The 14,283-nt window shown below is 43.1% G+C and overlaps 1 protein-coding gene across 1 annotated transcript; it reads left to right on the top strand.

Moving 5' to 3' along the window:
- Positions 1–740: 740 nt before the first annotated feature.
- On the top strand, positions 741–4,024 carry UQCRFS1 (ubiquinol-cytochrome c reductase, Rieske iron-sulfur polypeptide 1). The gene is made up of 2 exons (XM_082319333.1): positions 741–996; positions 3,212–4,024. The coding sequence occupies exons 1-2, from the start codon at positions 786–788 to the stop codon at positions 3,820–3,822; spliced, it is 822 nt and encodes a 273-aa protein (XP_082175459.1). The 5' UTR covers positions 741–785; the 3' UTR covers positions 3,823–4,024.
- The last annotated feature ends 10,259 nt before the right edge of the window (positions 4,025–14,283 follow it).

Below are 14,283 nucleotides of genomic sequence, written 5' to 3'. Positions count from 1 at the left end.
CCCTCAAGGTCTGATCGCTAAAGCAGGTAACGTAGCCAAGCTTTTGGAGGAAAAAACGTACCTTGAGATAAAAAAAAAAAGAAGTTTGGAAGATGGAAGCTTAACAACAGAGCAAGGAATTAAGATCAATTCTTACAGTTCCAGGCTCAGAGACAGACAGCCCGATCGGGCCAAGGGAAAACGCTGCGGCCGCCTCTGCCTGCCTGCCAGCCTCACCACATCAAAGCCGCACAAGGCTTCTTACGTATCACAACCCAGGACGCCCGCTGCGTCATCCACCCGCCGTATTCCCCTGTCCACAGGCTCCACCAGATCCAGCCTGATGTCAGCCCCACGATCTCACGGTCCAATTTTGCGTCACTGGAGGGGGGCGTTCCCGACCGCTCCTCCCGGCCCCTCCCGCCAGCAGAGCGCTTGTGTCAGGCGGTTCCCGCTCGCAGCCCCGCGGCCCAGGGGCCGGCTCCGGCCCGGGAGCTCCCGCAGCCGCCACCTTCGCGGGGCTCCCTCTCCCCGCCGGGCGGCCGCGGCCACAGCGGCTCCCCGGGAAGGGGCACCCCGGCGCGGCAGCGCCAGCCCCGCCTGGGCGCTGCCACCGTGTCACCGGGCAACGCACGCAGCAGCAGCGCCACACCCCGCCCCGTGACGTGTGACACTATCCCCGCCCTGCGCTGCCGTGACGCCACCACCGCGCGACAGCGTGCCGGCGTGACGCCAGCGCGCGTGCGCAGTCTCCCGCCGCCGGGAAGGTCGCAGCGGTGACCGGCCCAGCAGCCGCCGCCGCCGCCATGTTGTCCGTGGCCGCCCGCTCCGGGCCCTTCGCGCCCTACCTGTCGGCCGCGGCGCACGCCGTGCCCGGCCCGCTGAAGCCGCTGGCGCCGGCGGTGGCGCGTCGGGCCGAGAAGGTGCCGCTGGACCTGAAGCGGCCTCTGCTCTGCCGGGAGTCGATGAGCGGCCGGTCGGCCCGGGGGGGCCTCGTCGCCGGCGCCAGCCTCAACGGTGCGGGCCGGGGGTCGGGTGGCCGCGGGCCGGGCCCTGGGGGAGCCGCTCGGGGCGGGGCGGGCGGGCGGCGGCCGCGTCCCGCCGGCTGAGGGGGCGGCAGCCGGGCCCAGGGGCCGGCCGCCCCCCGAGGCGGGACGGGGGCTGAGGCGGCCAGCGCCGGGGCCCCGCACGACGGCGGGCGGCGAGCCGGGGGTGCTGCCGGAGCGCTCCTCGGGCACCGCTCGGCCTGCGCCCGGGGCGGCGGGGAGAGGGGCCCGGCCGCAGCGGCCGGCCAGGGTGCCCTGGGCGCTGGAGGTCCGGCCGGGCGGGGCAAGCAGAGGCGGGCGTCAGTTGAGAGGTTCTGGCTTTTGCTGCTTTTTTTTTTTTTAATACATGGTTCAAAAGTTGTCACCGTCAGGGCAAGATGCGTTTATGACTACAGAGCTAAGGGCACTTGAAAGCCTGCTTCCTTTCGGTGACTCTCGGGTGGGTGTTTATTGTGCAGGTGGGAAGATGCAGGAAAATTCTGTCTAGTTCAGTAAGGTACTTAGCTGAGGGGCATCAAAGCGGAGATGTGCAGCGGGAACACACGGTGTGTTTTACTGTTGCAGAAAAACAGCTCTAACACTGAACTCGCTATGTCAAAACCCTCGGTTTCCTCTTTTGAAATTCCTGTATTTCGCCCCTGGTTCATGCAGTGGTCGGAAAGCATCAGCCAGGTAACGTTAGCCCCAGGTCGTTCTTGCAGACCCGGCCTTCCAGCCAAAGGGCAGTCGTTCTCCGTGGAACAGACTGATTTGCGTTTCACGGAGAACTGCTGCCCTTATCTGCTGACGCGGGGCATGTAGTGACAGTTTGCTTCGTACTCCGTATAAGTCTTGGAGATGGCAGTGCCTTCTGGAAGATGCTCTGTAGTGAGTAGAACTACATACTTCACCTGATCCTCAACTGTAAAGGATATGTTCAGGTGAAAATTCTACAAATCTGTAACTAATGTAGCTGACATTTAGTCTTATTCTTTGTTTTAATTAACATCAAGCATGCTTTTCACTGAATGTAAGGAATTTTTAGAAGTTAATCGTATTGCTTGTTACTAAATGTGAAATATTTTAAGTCTTGATACTGAAATAAATTAGTATGGTTTACTATCTCAGAATTTTGAATTTCATTTTAATTTCTCTGCAGTTCAAATCCTACAGCAAATACCTTCTCTATGTTGAGTTACTTGTAAATAAACGTAAATATTTTCCCCATTATATTGCATATAAATCCCTAAGAGTTATTTTAAGTACTTTGAGAGAACGGGTTTTATTAACCTCTGTTAACTTTGTGTCAACTGCTAGAAAAAAATAAAGACTAGATAGTTCTTTTCGAATAACAGAGGTTGCACTTTGGGAAGTAATTTCTTCGGTCTTTGGCACATTCTTTGGCTTATAGATTCTCATTGAGGGAAGCAGCTTTCTTTTGCTGGAGAAACGAATGGAAGGCCTCTTAGTTAGCTGTCACATCTTGTTAGTTTAGCACAGAGGTTTGACGTGGGAATCCCACTTGAACAGCTTGGGAACTGGACAGTTACTAGCTTTATCCCTAAATCTGTGAAGTGAGCCTGGCAAATGGGGGACTGTAGGTTTAAAAATTATTTACCAGGGCAGTTAGCTTTGACAACAGTTTAATATAAATGGGGATGCCTGATAAGTGCATTTTTAATCTTAAAAATGCTTAACCACACACTTAAGATTATTAAAGGCATGGAAGTTACTTAAGTCAAAGGAGAGCACAAAAGTGTTAAGCTACAGATGTGCAAACTTTACTAAATCAAATTTCTTCATAGCAGTTTTTTTCAGGGAAACATTTGAATGGAAAACGGGTCTGTCTTGTCTTAGCTAGTCATGGTGTCCTGCAGGAGTTTTTCCTTGAAATCTTCTGAAAAAACCAGTTTGCTTTAAACCCAGAACTTCTCACAGATTTTTCTGCACCCTTATCAGGCTTTGTGTAATCTTCAAAGAATAGGTAAAACAGTTTCAGAAATCACCTGTTCATCTGAAGAAAATACCTTCTGGAAACCATTTTCCTACAACTTAAAACTGAAATGTATAATTAACGGAATCCTACCCAGACTTTGGAATAACTTTTACCCATTATTCCAAAAATGCAATTAAAAAAGTATAACTTAAAATACCTCATAGTATTTTTTACCTGAAAGTGTTGTCATTTCATATTCTTTTTCTTGCAGCACCTGCCAGCGTTCGGTGCGTCCATAATGACGTCGCAGTACCTGACTTCTCTGCCTATCGTCGTCAAGATGTGCTAGATGCCACCACGTCTTCTCAAAGCAGCAGCGAAGCTAGAAAAGGGTTTTCCTACCTGGTGACTGCAACGACATGCGTAGCAACTGCATATGCTGCTAAGAATGTTGTCACCCAGTTTATTTCCAGCCTGAGTGCCTCTGCTGATGTGCTAGCGCTGTCAAAGATTGAGATCAAGTTATCTGACATTCCAGAAGGCAAGAACATGGCTTTCAAGTGGCGAGGGAAGCCCCTTTTTGTGCGTCACAGAACCCAGGCAGAGATTAATCAGGAAGCTGCAGTTGATTTGTCTAAACTGAGGGATCCGCAGCATGACTTAGACAGAGTAAAGAAACCAGAATGGGTCATATTAGTAGGTGTCTGCACTCACCTTGGTTGTGTACCCATTGCCAACTCCGGAGATTTTGGCGGTTATTACTGCCCTTGCCATGGGTCCCATTACGATGCCTCTGGCAGAATCAGGAAAGGTCCCGCTCCCTATAACCTTGAGGTTCCGACTTACCAGTTCCTTGGTGATGATGTAGTGGTTGTTGGCTGAGTAACGAGGTGCTTGCTCACTGTCATGTTCCTGTGAATGTACACGCAAAAGGGTTAACTGAGATTCTGGAATACTGTCAAACCAGATGATCCTGAAAACATATTAGCTGTCTAGATTCTCAACCAGAAGTATGTTTGAATACTTCTCTGTGTTCAATTTTAATAAAAACTTGGAGTGAGCACTTGTTCCTGACTTACAATAACGTGTATTTATTTGTGTACTGACTTGGAGTGTGTCTAGTGAAAGAGATCCTACAGCAGACCCAGAGTATGTTTATGGAGCCCTTCTGAAGGGCTGCTGGTTCAAGATAGGCACTGAACTACAAAGCCATTCTTTCCTTAATGCCACATATTTTTTTGTAATTTTTTTGTTTGTTTTTTACTGCATGATGGGGAAGAAAAAATCTTGCTATGAACCTCTAACAGTGTTTGGAGTAAGTTTCAATATAGAATCCTATGAGATGTAATCCTTTTTCTTCCGGTGTATTTTTCGTTTGTTTGTTTTCAAAGGAAGTAAAGGAAAAAGAATAAAAACCTACCTAGAAAGAAAACTTCCACATTCTGCAGAGGCAGCTTATAATTGTTTACCTAGAATGGTAGCATTTTCATTCTATGATGTAGACAAAAATAAGCATGTCATGTTAGAATTACAAAATGATTTTTTACTTGCAGATAAGGCTTGATCTTACACATATCTAAACATCAAGATCAGGTGCTCAGGACACTGGAAAATTCATGACACGTTTCTGAAAGAAGTTGAGAAGGAAGTAAAAAGGGAAATCCAAGTCTTACAGAGGGTGAAAAATAAATTGTAAGAGCCACTCAGTCTGGACTAATCCCTAATGTTAGACACCGCAAAAGGTTGTGTTGCCATCTGAGATATTTTAAGACTCAATGATGTGTGTGAAAATTATCATTTCATATTGCCTATAGGCTAAGCTCAATAAAGGCCAAAACTTTGAAACCTCTCTTACCTTATGCTGACTCTGAAGGCATGGAGAAACAACTGCAGCCTGAAATAGATCTTTTAACCAGTATCGCTCCTGCCAGTACAAAACAAAGCTAACAATTAATTGCCCACAGTACACGAGGAGAAACAAGATTTGCTGTTTCTAGAACAAAATTAAAAAAAAACCCAGCACCAAACTATCTTGTCATTCCTGTTTGTTTCCCATTTACTGCTGTTCTGTGAATGCTTCTGCCTTGCACTGCATTAATGTGCTCATCCAGTTGCAAAGCAGAAAATACAATCCTTAGAATTCCCTGGGTCTGGGAGGTTTACCCTCACATGTACCTCATGTAAAGTGATGTTGACAGCTGGGTTAAAGCTGAAGGTTTAAATAGGATTAGTTGGAATATTGATGTATATAGCTCACCTGTTCTCAGACAATTCAGTGAAAAAAATACCATAGCTGACTACTACAGAAGTTGTTAGGTGTGCATTTTACACCATTCCATAAATTTGACCTTTACACCTTATCACTATGTCCGCAAAAACATTCTCAAGAAATTTTTTTGGTACAGCAAATCATGCTAAACCAGTACTGAAACATGAGCCAGCAGTGTGCTCAGGTGGCCAAGAGGGCCAATGGCATCCTGGCTTGTATCAGGAAGAGTGTGGCCAGCAGGACCAGGGAGGTGATAGTGCCCCTGTACTCGGCACTGGTGAGGCCGCACCTCGAGTACAGTGTTCAGTTTGGGGCCCCTCACTACAAGAAGGACAGGGAGGTGCTGGAGCGTGTCCAGAGAAGGGCAACGAAGCTGGTGAAGAGTCTAGAGCACAAGTCTTATGAGGAGGGGCTGAGGGAACTGGGGTTGTTCAGTCTGGAGAGGAGGAGGCTGAGGGGAGACCTTCTTGCTCTCTACAACTACCTGAAAGGGGGTTGTAGTGAGGTGGGGTTCAGTCTCTTCTCCCAAGTAACAAGCGATAGGACGAGAGGAAATGGCCTCAAGCTGCGCCAGGGGAGGTTTAGGTTGGCTATTAGGAAAAACTTCTTCACCGAAAGGGTGGTCAGGCACTGGACCAGGCTGCCCAGGGAAGTGGTTGAGTCTCCCTCCCTGGAGGTATTTAAAAGACGGGTAGACGTGGTGCTCAAGGACATGGTTTAGTGGTGGACTTGGCAGTGATGGGTTAACGGTTAGACTCGATGGTCTCAGAGGTCCTTTCCAACCTTAACAATTCTATGATTCTATGAAAGAGATATCCCCAAACTTGTATCTAAATAACTGGTATTCATGTATGTGCCTTGTATTACAGGGTTGATCTTTCCTCAAATTTTGTATTTCAAGAAAAGCAGCTTAGTAACTCCTGAAGTAGCATTAGAGCATTACTCATCCGCTCTCAAGTAGCTACTCTTACCTCATCTTGAAAATGTTTTTTAGCCCACAGGATACATTATTTAGTCCTAACCTTTGTTTACATAATCATTTAGTAACTGTGGTACCAGAAAATTGCCCCCTGTAAAGCAGGGAACGGCCAGGGCAGTTTCTGAGTTGGCAAGTGAACACAGTGAAAGCTAGAGTAGTTATGTCACAGCTGGGCTTAAAGGGTCACACATAAAATTACTTGCACAGAATAAGCTGTTACTTAAATTACATCAATCTGACTTGATCAAATCCTACCAATCTACAACTAATGCAGCACCATGACATTGAACGCATCCGAGAACACAACAGCAGCTTTTACTGTAAACATGAGATGCCAGCAATGCCCTTTTTCACCAGACTGATGGCATAACAGTTGAGGAAGCTACAGTATTGATTCTTAGGCAATGCGGATGCGGTAGCCTCCATCCTGTCTTCAGTTAAAGGCTTTGTACTTTTAAAATGGCAAAAAAATCATTCATAATGGGCCAAGCATGCCTTAGAAAAGAATCAGGATTTACTAGGATTTGAGAAATAAGGTAAAGAGTTAACAGCCTCAAATCTCCAAACCCACTCACAGTTTGGTACCGCAAGTACAGACGCAAATTAAAAACCCATGAAATTTCATCTGAACACATTAAAGCACTTTTTTACTGTGAAGGTTGTCAAACACTGGAATAAGTTGCCTGGAGAGGTTATAGAGTATCCATGGAGACACTCAAATCCAACTGGACAGTCCTGAGCATCCCTGCTTGAGCAAGGGGGTTGGAGCAGATCATCTCAAGAGGTCCCTTCCCACCTCAGCGATGCTGTGATTTGCAAGGAGTAATGTCCAATTATTGTCTTGTCTTGTCGAGGACAAGAAGCTCCAGAAGGCCCAGAGTCCCTAAGGGGAAGCGTGACTCAAGGAAGGGTAAACCTCCACAAAGTGATGTGCTGGTTGCCAGTAATGAGCTCATAATTACCTTGTGGGCTAAGATGTCCTTGCAAGGAGCTTTTGGTACTGCCACTAATTGCAGACATTACCACCATACTAATGGGTAATGTTACCCTTTTCACGGCTAGTGTACCCTGTGGGGCTGGAAGTAAAAGTGTTCGAGTACACAGAAAAATACTGCTATATTTTATTAAATTCTGAAGATTCATTGTATTCCTAAGAAGCAATTGCTTGCTAGGCTTCACTACATCTATATATTTCCACTTTGACTCCCTCCGCTTCACTCATGGCCTTAACAGGGCTCTATTCCTAACGCCAGATCCTTTTCACTTAAACTGTTTGCCAGTGAAAACAAAAAAACAAACTCGGAGATTTCACAAAGCTAACAGGGCACATTTCCCCTCCCAAAAACGCATGAAGCCCCACTTCTCTTCACAACTGGGGTTTCCTCATATTTGTGTAGGACAAATCTGTTCTCCGTACGGTTTTTCTTTTTGCGCAGCAGTATGAAGTCACGCTTTTCCCTGTGCCTCATACTGTCAGCCATACAGTCAGTCTGCTTTAGCCAGCCAGGTCAGCATCATTCGCTGCTCTTGACATGACAGGGTGGCAGGAGCTAGAAGCAAGGACAAGTCTGATGCTGGTACAGGTTTGCCAGGTTGATCAGTGTTGGGGCCTGACGTTTTTCAGCAGCAAAGCTGTAAAGCACAAGGCTATGCCAGAGAGAGGAGCTGCATTGCCTGCCTTTCATCTGCGTGCCTCTTCGATACAAAGCAGCAGCCACGTGTCTGTTTCTTCTCAGCTAGCTACTTTTTCTCCTTTAGAACAAAACAGTCTTTATGAAGTTCTGAAAGGAGTTCATGTTTATTTAATAAAAAAGCTCTTCAGATAAGGGGAATAAAGATACTAAAATCAAAACATATTTTTTAATATTTGACATTTCAAAAGCTTTGTCTTTTCTGTATCTTTAGAAGAGGGGCGATATTTTTAATAGTTACTGCTGTCAAAGGAATTATTAGTGCACAGACTCTAAATGAAAATTCAGAACATTAAGTCATTTTCATGGCTGATGACGTGGTTTTTTAGCCCTTCTGATTTGTTAGGTCCACTTGTCAGAACTGAAGAGAGTTTCCCATGCAACCTCTGTACAGTCATTAACCTATGTTCTTGCAAACCAAGTGAGGCAGCGTTCTCAAAGGCCACGCTGCACAGCAGCACAGCTATTAAGGACACTCTCGCCACTGATCACCAGCAAAACCTACATGAAGAAGAAACTCTATGAAGAGGGTTCCTAAGCAGTTCAGGTAGATCTGAGGAACACAGCAGTCAGTTCCCCAGTTAAAGGAGTGTTCAGCATCCAAGCAAGACATTTCTCATCATTAGAGGTGACAAGTGACAGAACAAGAATGACCCTTCTCCAACCTTGAAAAAAGAAAAAACCAAATAATTTATAGATAGAAGGAGAGAGTTTAAAGCTGCTGAAGGTTGGGTGTCCTCCACGGATAAGATTTTCTCAGCTACCTACAGATGATGCTTATTTTATGTGTTAATTGCTTTTATCCTCCACAGAGCTGGTAGCACTGTTCGTTATTCAAATGATTCACATTTTAAGACAATTTTTGGTTATTTATAGTGTTGGGAAGCTCTGGCTGTGATCTGTATTAACTGTGCCAGATTTCCTGCTTTCAAGTAATTTCCTTATGTTTCGGTAATAATTTTGAAGAGATGGGTAAATGAAAAATACCTTTCATGTTAATAACACAGGTGATCCTGTCTCTGAAGGACTTTAACGCTTCATGCCTATTAAAGTCTTGCAGTTTTGCTGACCAGTATACGTTTTGCAACCACCATGAAAATCCAAATTTTCTGTCATCGGAACCTTTTAAAAATATGCCATTGACACAGGCCCAGATCAAAAGTATCCATTAATCTGGGGGCCTGCTTTGATACACCTAGAATTTGGTGGTGTTCGGGGTGGTTCCCCAGGCTATAGCACCTCTTATATTCAGAACAGAGTTCCTGCTGATTCTGCTACCATTAAAACTACTTGACAGTCCTGCAAATCATGATCTTAAGTTAAAAGTCTGGAAGAGGAGAGAGAAATGTGATGACCACCTGCAAACAGCTAGAGGAACTGCAACATCACACGGGAACCACAGCACAGCCAGGGATACACCTCACGCCTCTGGAGGGTCATTCCAGAGCATCCTCCCTTTCTTTTCCTGCAAGCTGGGAGTTCACACCTACGCAACTACAGCAGCAAATGAAGAGGGAACAGCTTCCAAGAATTACTTTTGTCCAAAAAACCACCAGTTAGTTGCAAATGTAATACACCACACTTGACAAATTATTTAGTGTAATTATGATGTTTTAAAAACTACTGTAACAATATCAATTATAACAGTCTTTATTCTTGCAGAAAATATTTAACTGTTCTGTTTGAGTTTTTTAAGGAAAATACAAGAGCTTTTATGCACTAAAAACAGAGGAAGAACGTATCTGTGTAATTAGAAGGCTTTATCATACCACGGACACAAAATGATGTCATGTAAAGCCTACAAGGAAATATTGACCTCGATGTTTCAAAACTTCTAGATCTCAGCTGTGATTTCAATGTTTCAAATGATACCATTGCATTGTACCTCTAGAGAAAAAACAGAATACATATATGTTCTGCTTGCGAAGTTGGTATCTACTCCTAAGACAAAATGACATCCTTTCTGCATTCCCATACTCCTCCTGGGAATGAAAGACACAAAATACAACAATGTAGAGTGCTCCAGTGGATAATGCTGTATGTGCTCTCTGAGCACATACAACTGGAGTCAGGCAAGCTCACTTCTACAGCCCACTGGATTTGTTTTGCATTCCTGCCTGTAAGATGAGCCTGCCAGGATGCAGACAAGCTGAGCCAGAGCCACAAGGGCACTGGACATAACCTGAATCTGGTATTTCTGAAATCTGCAGAATACCTTGTCATTCAGTTATCCTAATCCAAGCTGCCATCAAACCCCAAGATCTTCAGTGTTAAACTAAAGCCTACAAACCTTCTCAGCTTTGGTTCCTGTAACTACAGAAAAGTCCAACAGAAAAATTTCAAGATGCAAGTAGTATAAGCTTATTCACTAATAAAACAGTAAATTAAAGAACTCAGATTCCTAGAATTAAGCAGTATTAACCAGAGACTACAATGTGGTCTGACATAATGCTGATATCTGGATATATTGAGCCAGAATTCTGTCTGACACCAACTTTCAATAGAAATGTCATTCATTTCAGGGATTCCATCTCTATTTATGCAAGTAGCAGTCAGTGACAATTTAAAACCATTGTGTCCAGACTATTTTGTGAACAGCCCACATCCTATGTGCATGGAAATATTAATTCTAATGTATAATTTTCTTTGTGCCTCATGAAAGAAGAAAACTATTAGATTGCTTTCTCCCTGTCCTTTTCAAATGGATTCAGACAACACAAAGTTCCTGTAGTTGAAGCAAGCACATTACAACAGGCTCAGGACGTTGGAATGTGTACATGGTTCAGCTGAGGCACCTGCTTCTAGCAGATGAATTTAAAGGCCAACCCTACAGAAAGACACTGAGATTCTAAGTCTGACTTGGATATCATAAAGCCCCTCAAGAGAAGTCTTCCATTGACTACTGAGGAAGACAGGTTAGGGTGGATGCTCGGAGCTGCTAGTGCAACCACTCCGTTAACTTCACGCTTTTACTCTGACTGAGCATCCCCAGCAGATGACCAGAGTCTGTGTGGTGGGTTCTAGGAGAGACTATGCTGCGACAAACAAGCGAAATAACTAAGAAATGTTTACCAGCAGCTCTATTTAACGTTACTTAGCCTTAGACATTTGTGTTTTAAAGGGAGAATTTTTATTTTCCGCATACCTAGCAATTTAGCAAAATGACCAGCTATAACTGAGAAGTCAGATAAACCTGATAAAACTCCTCCTAGTGAACAAGGAAATGTCATCAAGAGGAATGCGGTTTCAGAAAACAGTTTGGTCACACTTCAAACAGTTGTATTAATACTAAATTTTCAAAATTAATGATGCTTCAATTTATTAAAGCCTTAATTCAGATTTTGTGCATATTAAAATACAAAATAAAGCTACAATCCTATTTGTAAGCAGCTGGAGTACTATAAGGTAATAAGTAATAGCCTCCATGGATTTATCAAGAACAAATCATGTCAATGCAATCACATTTGTTGCTACAATAGGATAACAGGCCTTGGAAACAGGGGGATATTAGCAGTAGCTATTATACTTTTAAGTAAGATTTTCATACCATCTCACAAAACATTCTTATGTCTACTAAGAAACCTGATCTAAGTGGAAGTATTGTAGAGGACAACTGCTTCAAAAACAGTCCTTACAGATGAACTACCAACAGTTCCCTGGCAGACCAAAGAGACGTGCTGTGAGGAGTTCTGCAAGAAGCTGTTTGGGTCCAGGACTGTTCAGTGTATTTGTTAATGAACTAGGTGTCAGAAGGGAGAATGAGCTTTATAAAGCTTGAACATGGTGGTAAACGGGGCAGAGCTGCAAACGTTGATGAAAAAAAGATTAGCATTAAAAATAATCTTGGCGAATAATGCTCTACAAAGCTAGTATGTGTTGTGATAGGAAGTGATAGCTAGGTAGCAGATCTGCAGAAAAGGATCTGGGCTTCTAGTAGATCACAAGCTGAAGATGAGTCCACAGGGCGATAATGTGATAAAAAAGGCTGCCCTGTTAGGATGGAGGCTTGTATGGAAGATGTGAAGACCCATTCTACTCTATCACTAGTAAAGCATTACCCTGAAGATGGTGTGTAGCTCAAAGTGCTTTACCTAAAGAAAATTGTGGCCCAACTAGAGCTGAGGGACTGGACAAATTAATGGAAGAAAAAAAAAACACTGATTACAAAACATGTCTCTAGTCAGGAAGTTGCAAGATAAGGAGAAAATTTGAGGGAAATATCACTGAATGCATGCTTTATTCTCACATTCTTTCCTTAGTATCTGCTTATAGCCACTATTAGAGGTAGGATACTGAGCTATATGGACTTTTTTGTCTGACTCATTAGAGTTGTTCTTATATTGTTTAACATCCTGCATCAACTATCACTAGCACCTAATGAAATGCAAGAGAGAAACAACAGATTATAACTTGGCTTGCTTAAAGACAACACAGAACTGTCGGCATTTATTGTCCTAACACGATTAGCAGCCAGTTTGTGTCACAACTGTGATATATTTTCTTCATGAACTATTTAGCATTATCACATTTTAATAACCTTTATTTAATATTTAATATTGATATTTACTTAATAATTATTACATTGCTTTGTTCTAGCAATGAATATTCAAAATTTAATGTACCATATTGTTTACTACATGCACATTTTTTTGGGTTTTTTTTTCAGCATTAGAAATTTAAAATAAGCAATTCTGGAATTAAACCACAATAGAAATGCATATGTTACTTGGTTTTACCTAGCTTTTGCAGGAGCTAGAAATGTGAAACAGGGGAGACAGTCTCTTCTGTCCATAAACAGCAGTAGAATTAGTTGGGGAAGATAACTTCCACGTTTAACAATATTATGCAGTACTGATGGCTGATGTCTTTTGTCAGCCCGTTACAAAATTGGCAATTGTACTATGCCTTTGTCCTCTCCCATACCAAACAGAAGTTACATACCTAGAGGCAGAGCTGGGATCAGAAGGCAGTACAAATACAAATACGAATGATAGCTGGTCTTGCTTCAGGACTTAGCATGAGCCTGTATTTGAGTTATCTTCAGTAAAAAATTTTATAGTAAAAATCACCAATATGCAGATGTCTGTGCATAATTTTCTGCAAGCAATCTAACAGTAGTGTTGGACAGAATTGGTTTACTCCCACCATGTAACATGGTAACAGAACTCCAAATTTTCCTCTGTGAGCAGTCATATAATTTGCAAGTAATTGCAATACATGTCAGCCTCTGATTCCTATCACAAATAAAAAGTGCCAGCTTCCTGCAGAGATCTATTGGTTCGCACAGCCCTAGGATGATCAAAAGAGCTATTGAGAAATACCTAATTTCCTAGCAGGTCCAGGAAATTTTGTATGTATGGGGATTTAATGGTTAAAAAAGGGTACTTAAAAACATAATGTAAACCACTTGAATATACATCCTGAGAGGACAGACTGTGTGTGCATAGGAATTATCCTCCCTTGTCTACATTTGAACAAGTTAAAGGAATAGCAAGAAGCAGCTAAATGAGATAAGTTTTATTTCATAGGTTAACAGCACTGGGGCTTTTTATGAGTCTGTGTTTGGACCAGGAGAAGGAGGATACCAAGCAGTTTATTTTGTAACTATAGCTGTTGTGCATAACTCACGTATAGTTGGCGACTGACGACGGCATGCTTTAGGTAACATTGCTATTTGAAAAAAAACTGGAGCTCTCCATTTGGACTGCAACTAGTGAGACAGAGCATTTCAGATGTCACCCCACATATAGAACGGCCTGTCAATTGTGACAGGCTACAGCTGGATTTTTCCCTCTATTTTCAGTTCCAACTGAACTGTAATTTTGAATTAAGTACTAAAATATCAGGAGTTTCAGTAGCTTTTCTAGCAGTTTGCCTGGAATTGTATATATCCCAAAGGCCCAAAGTACATTGAGGTTTTGTGCAAGCTAGAATTTAATACACACAACAAGACGCAGCTAGAGTTCCCACTGAAGTACCTAGTGGCATGACAAATTCTGACCTAGCAAGTATTCTTTCCCTATAATGACATCAATTTTGACTGCCTGATAGAAAGACTGCATATTCAGGTCAACATGATTTTCTTTTTACACTTGTAATATGCTTTGATTTAGATGTTTTTCTTTGGATTTTAATGTTTCCACAAGCAGAAGCCACTATTTACTCTTCTGTCCAGTTCTTTTAATACCTCTGCTTCAGACTAGAATACAAAATAAAGACCTCTCTCTCCTAGCCACTATACTTGACACTGATTAGAAAGATGAATAACTGCTCCAAAACATTTGTGTTGCTTCTAACTAAATAAAACATTGCTAATTAGCTTCTCAGGCATATCTGACATTGTATGTCTGATAGATAAACTCTTGCATTATGGTATGAAAAGAAAAAAAACCTACCTATACATA

This window comes from Platalea leucorodia (assembly GCF_965183815.1).
Source record: "Platalea leucorodia genome assembly, chromosome: 8".
Lineage (NCBI taxonomy): Eukaryota > Metazoa > Chordata > Aves > Pelecaniformes > Threskiornithidae > Platalea > Platalea leucorodia.
The sequence above is the reverse complement of the archived record's forward strand: the minus strand, read 5'-3'. Positions and strand labels throughout refer to the sequence as shown.

Coding starts and splice junctions, on each gene's coding strand:
- UQCRFS1 (XM_082319333.1), top strand. CDS start 786: ATGTTGTCCGTGGCCGCCCGCTCCGGGCCCTTCGCGCCCTACCTGTCG. Junction 997..3,211: donor CGCCGGCGCCAGCCTCAACG/GTGCGGGCCGGG, acceptor TTTTTCTTGCAG/CACCTGCCAGCGTTCGGTGC.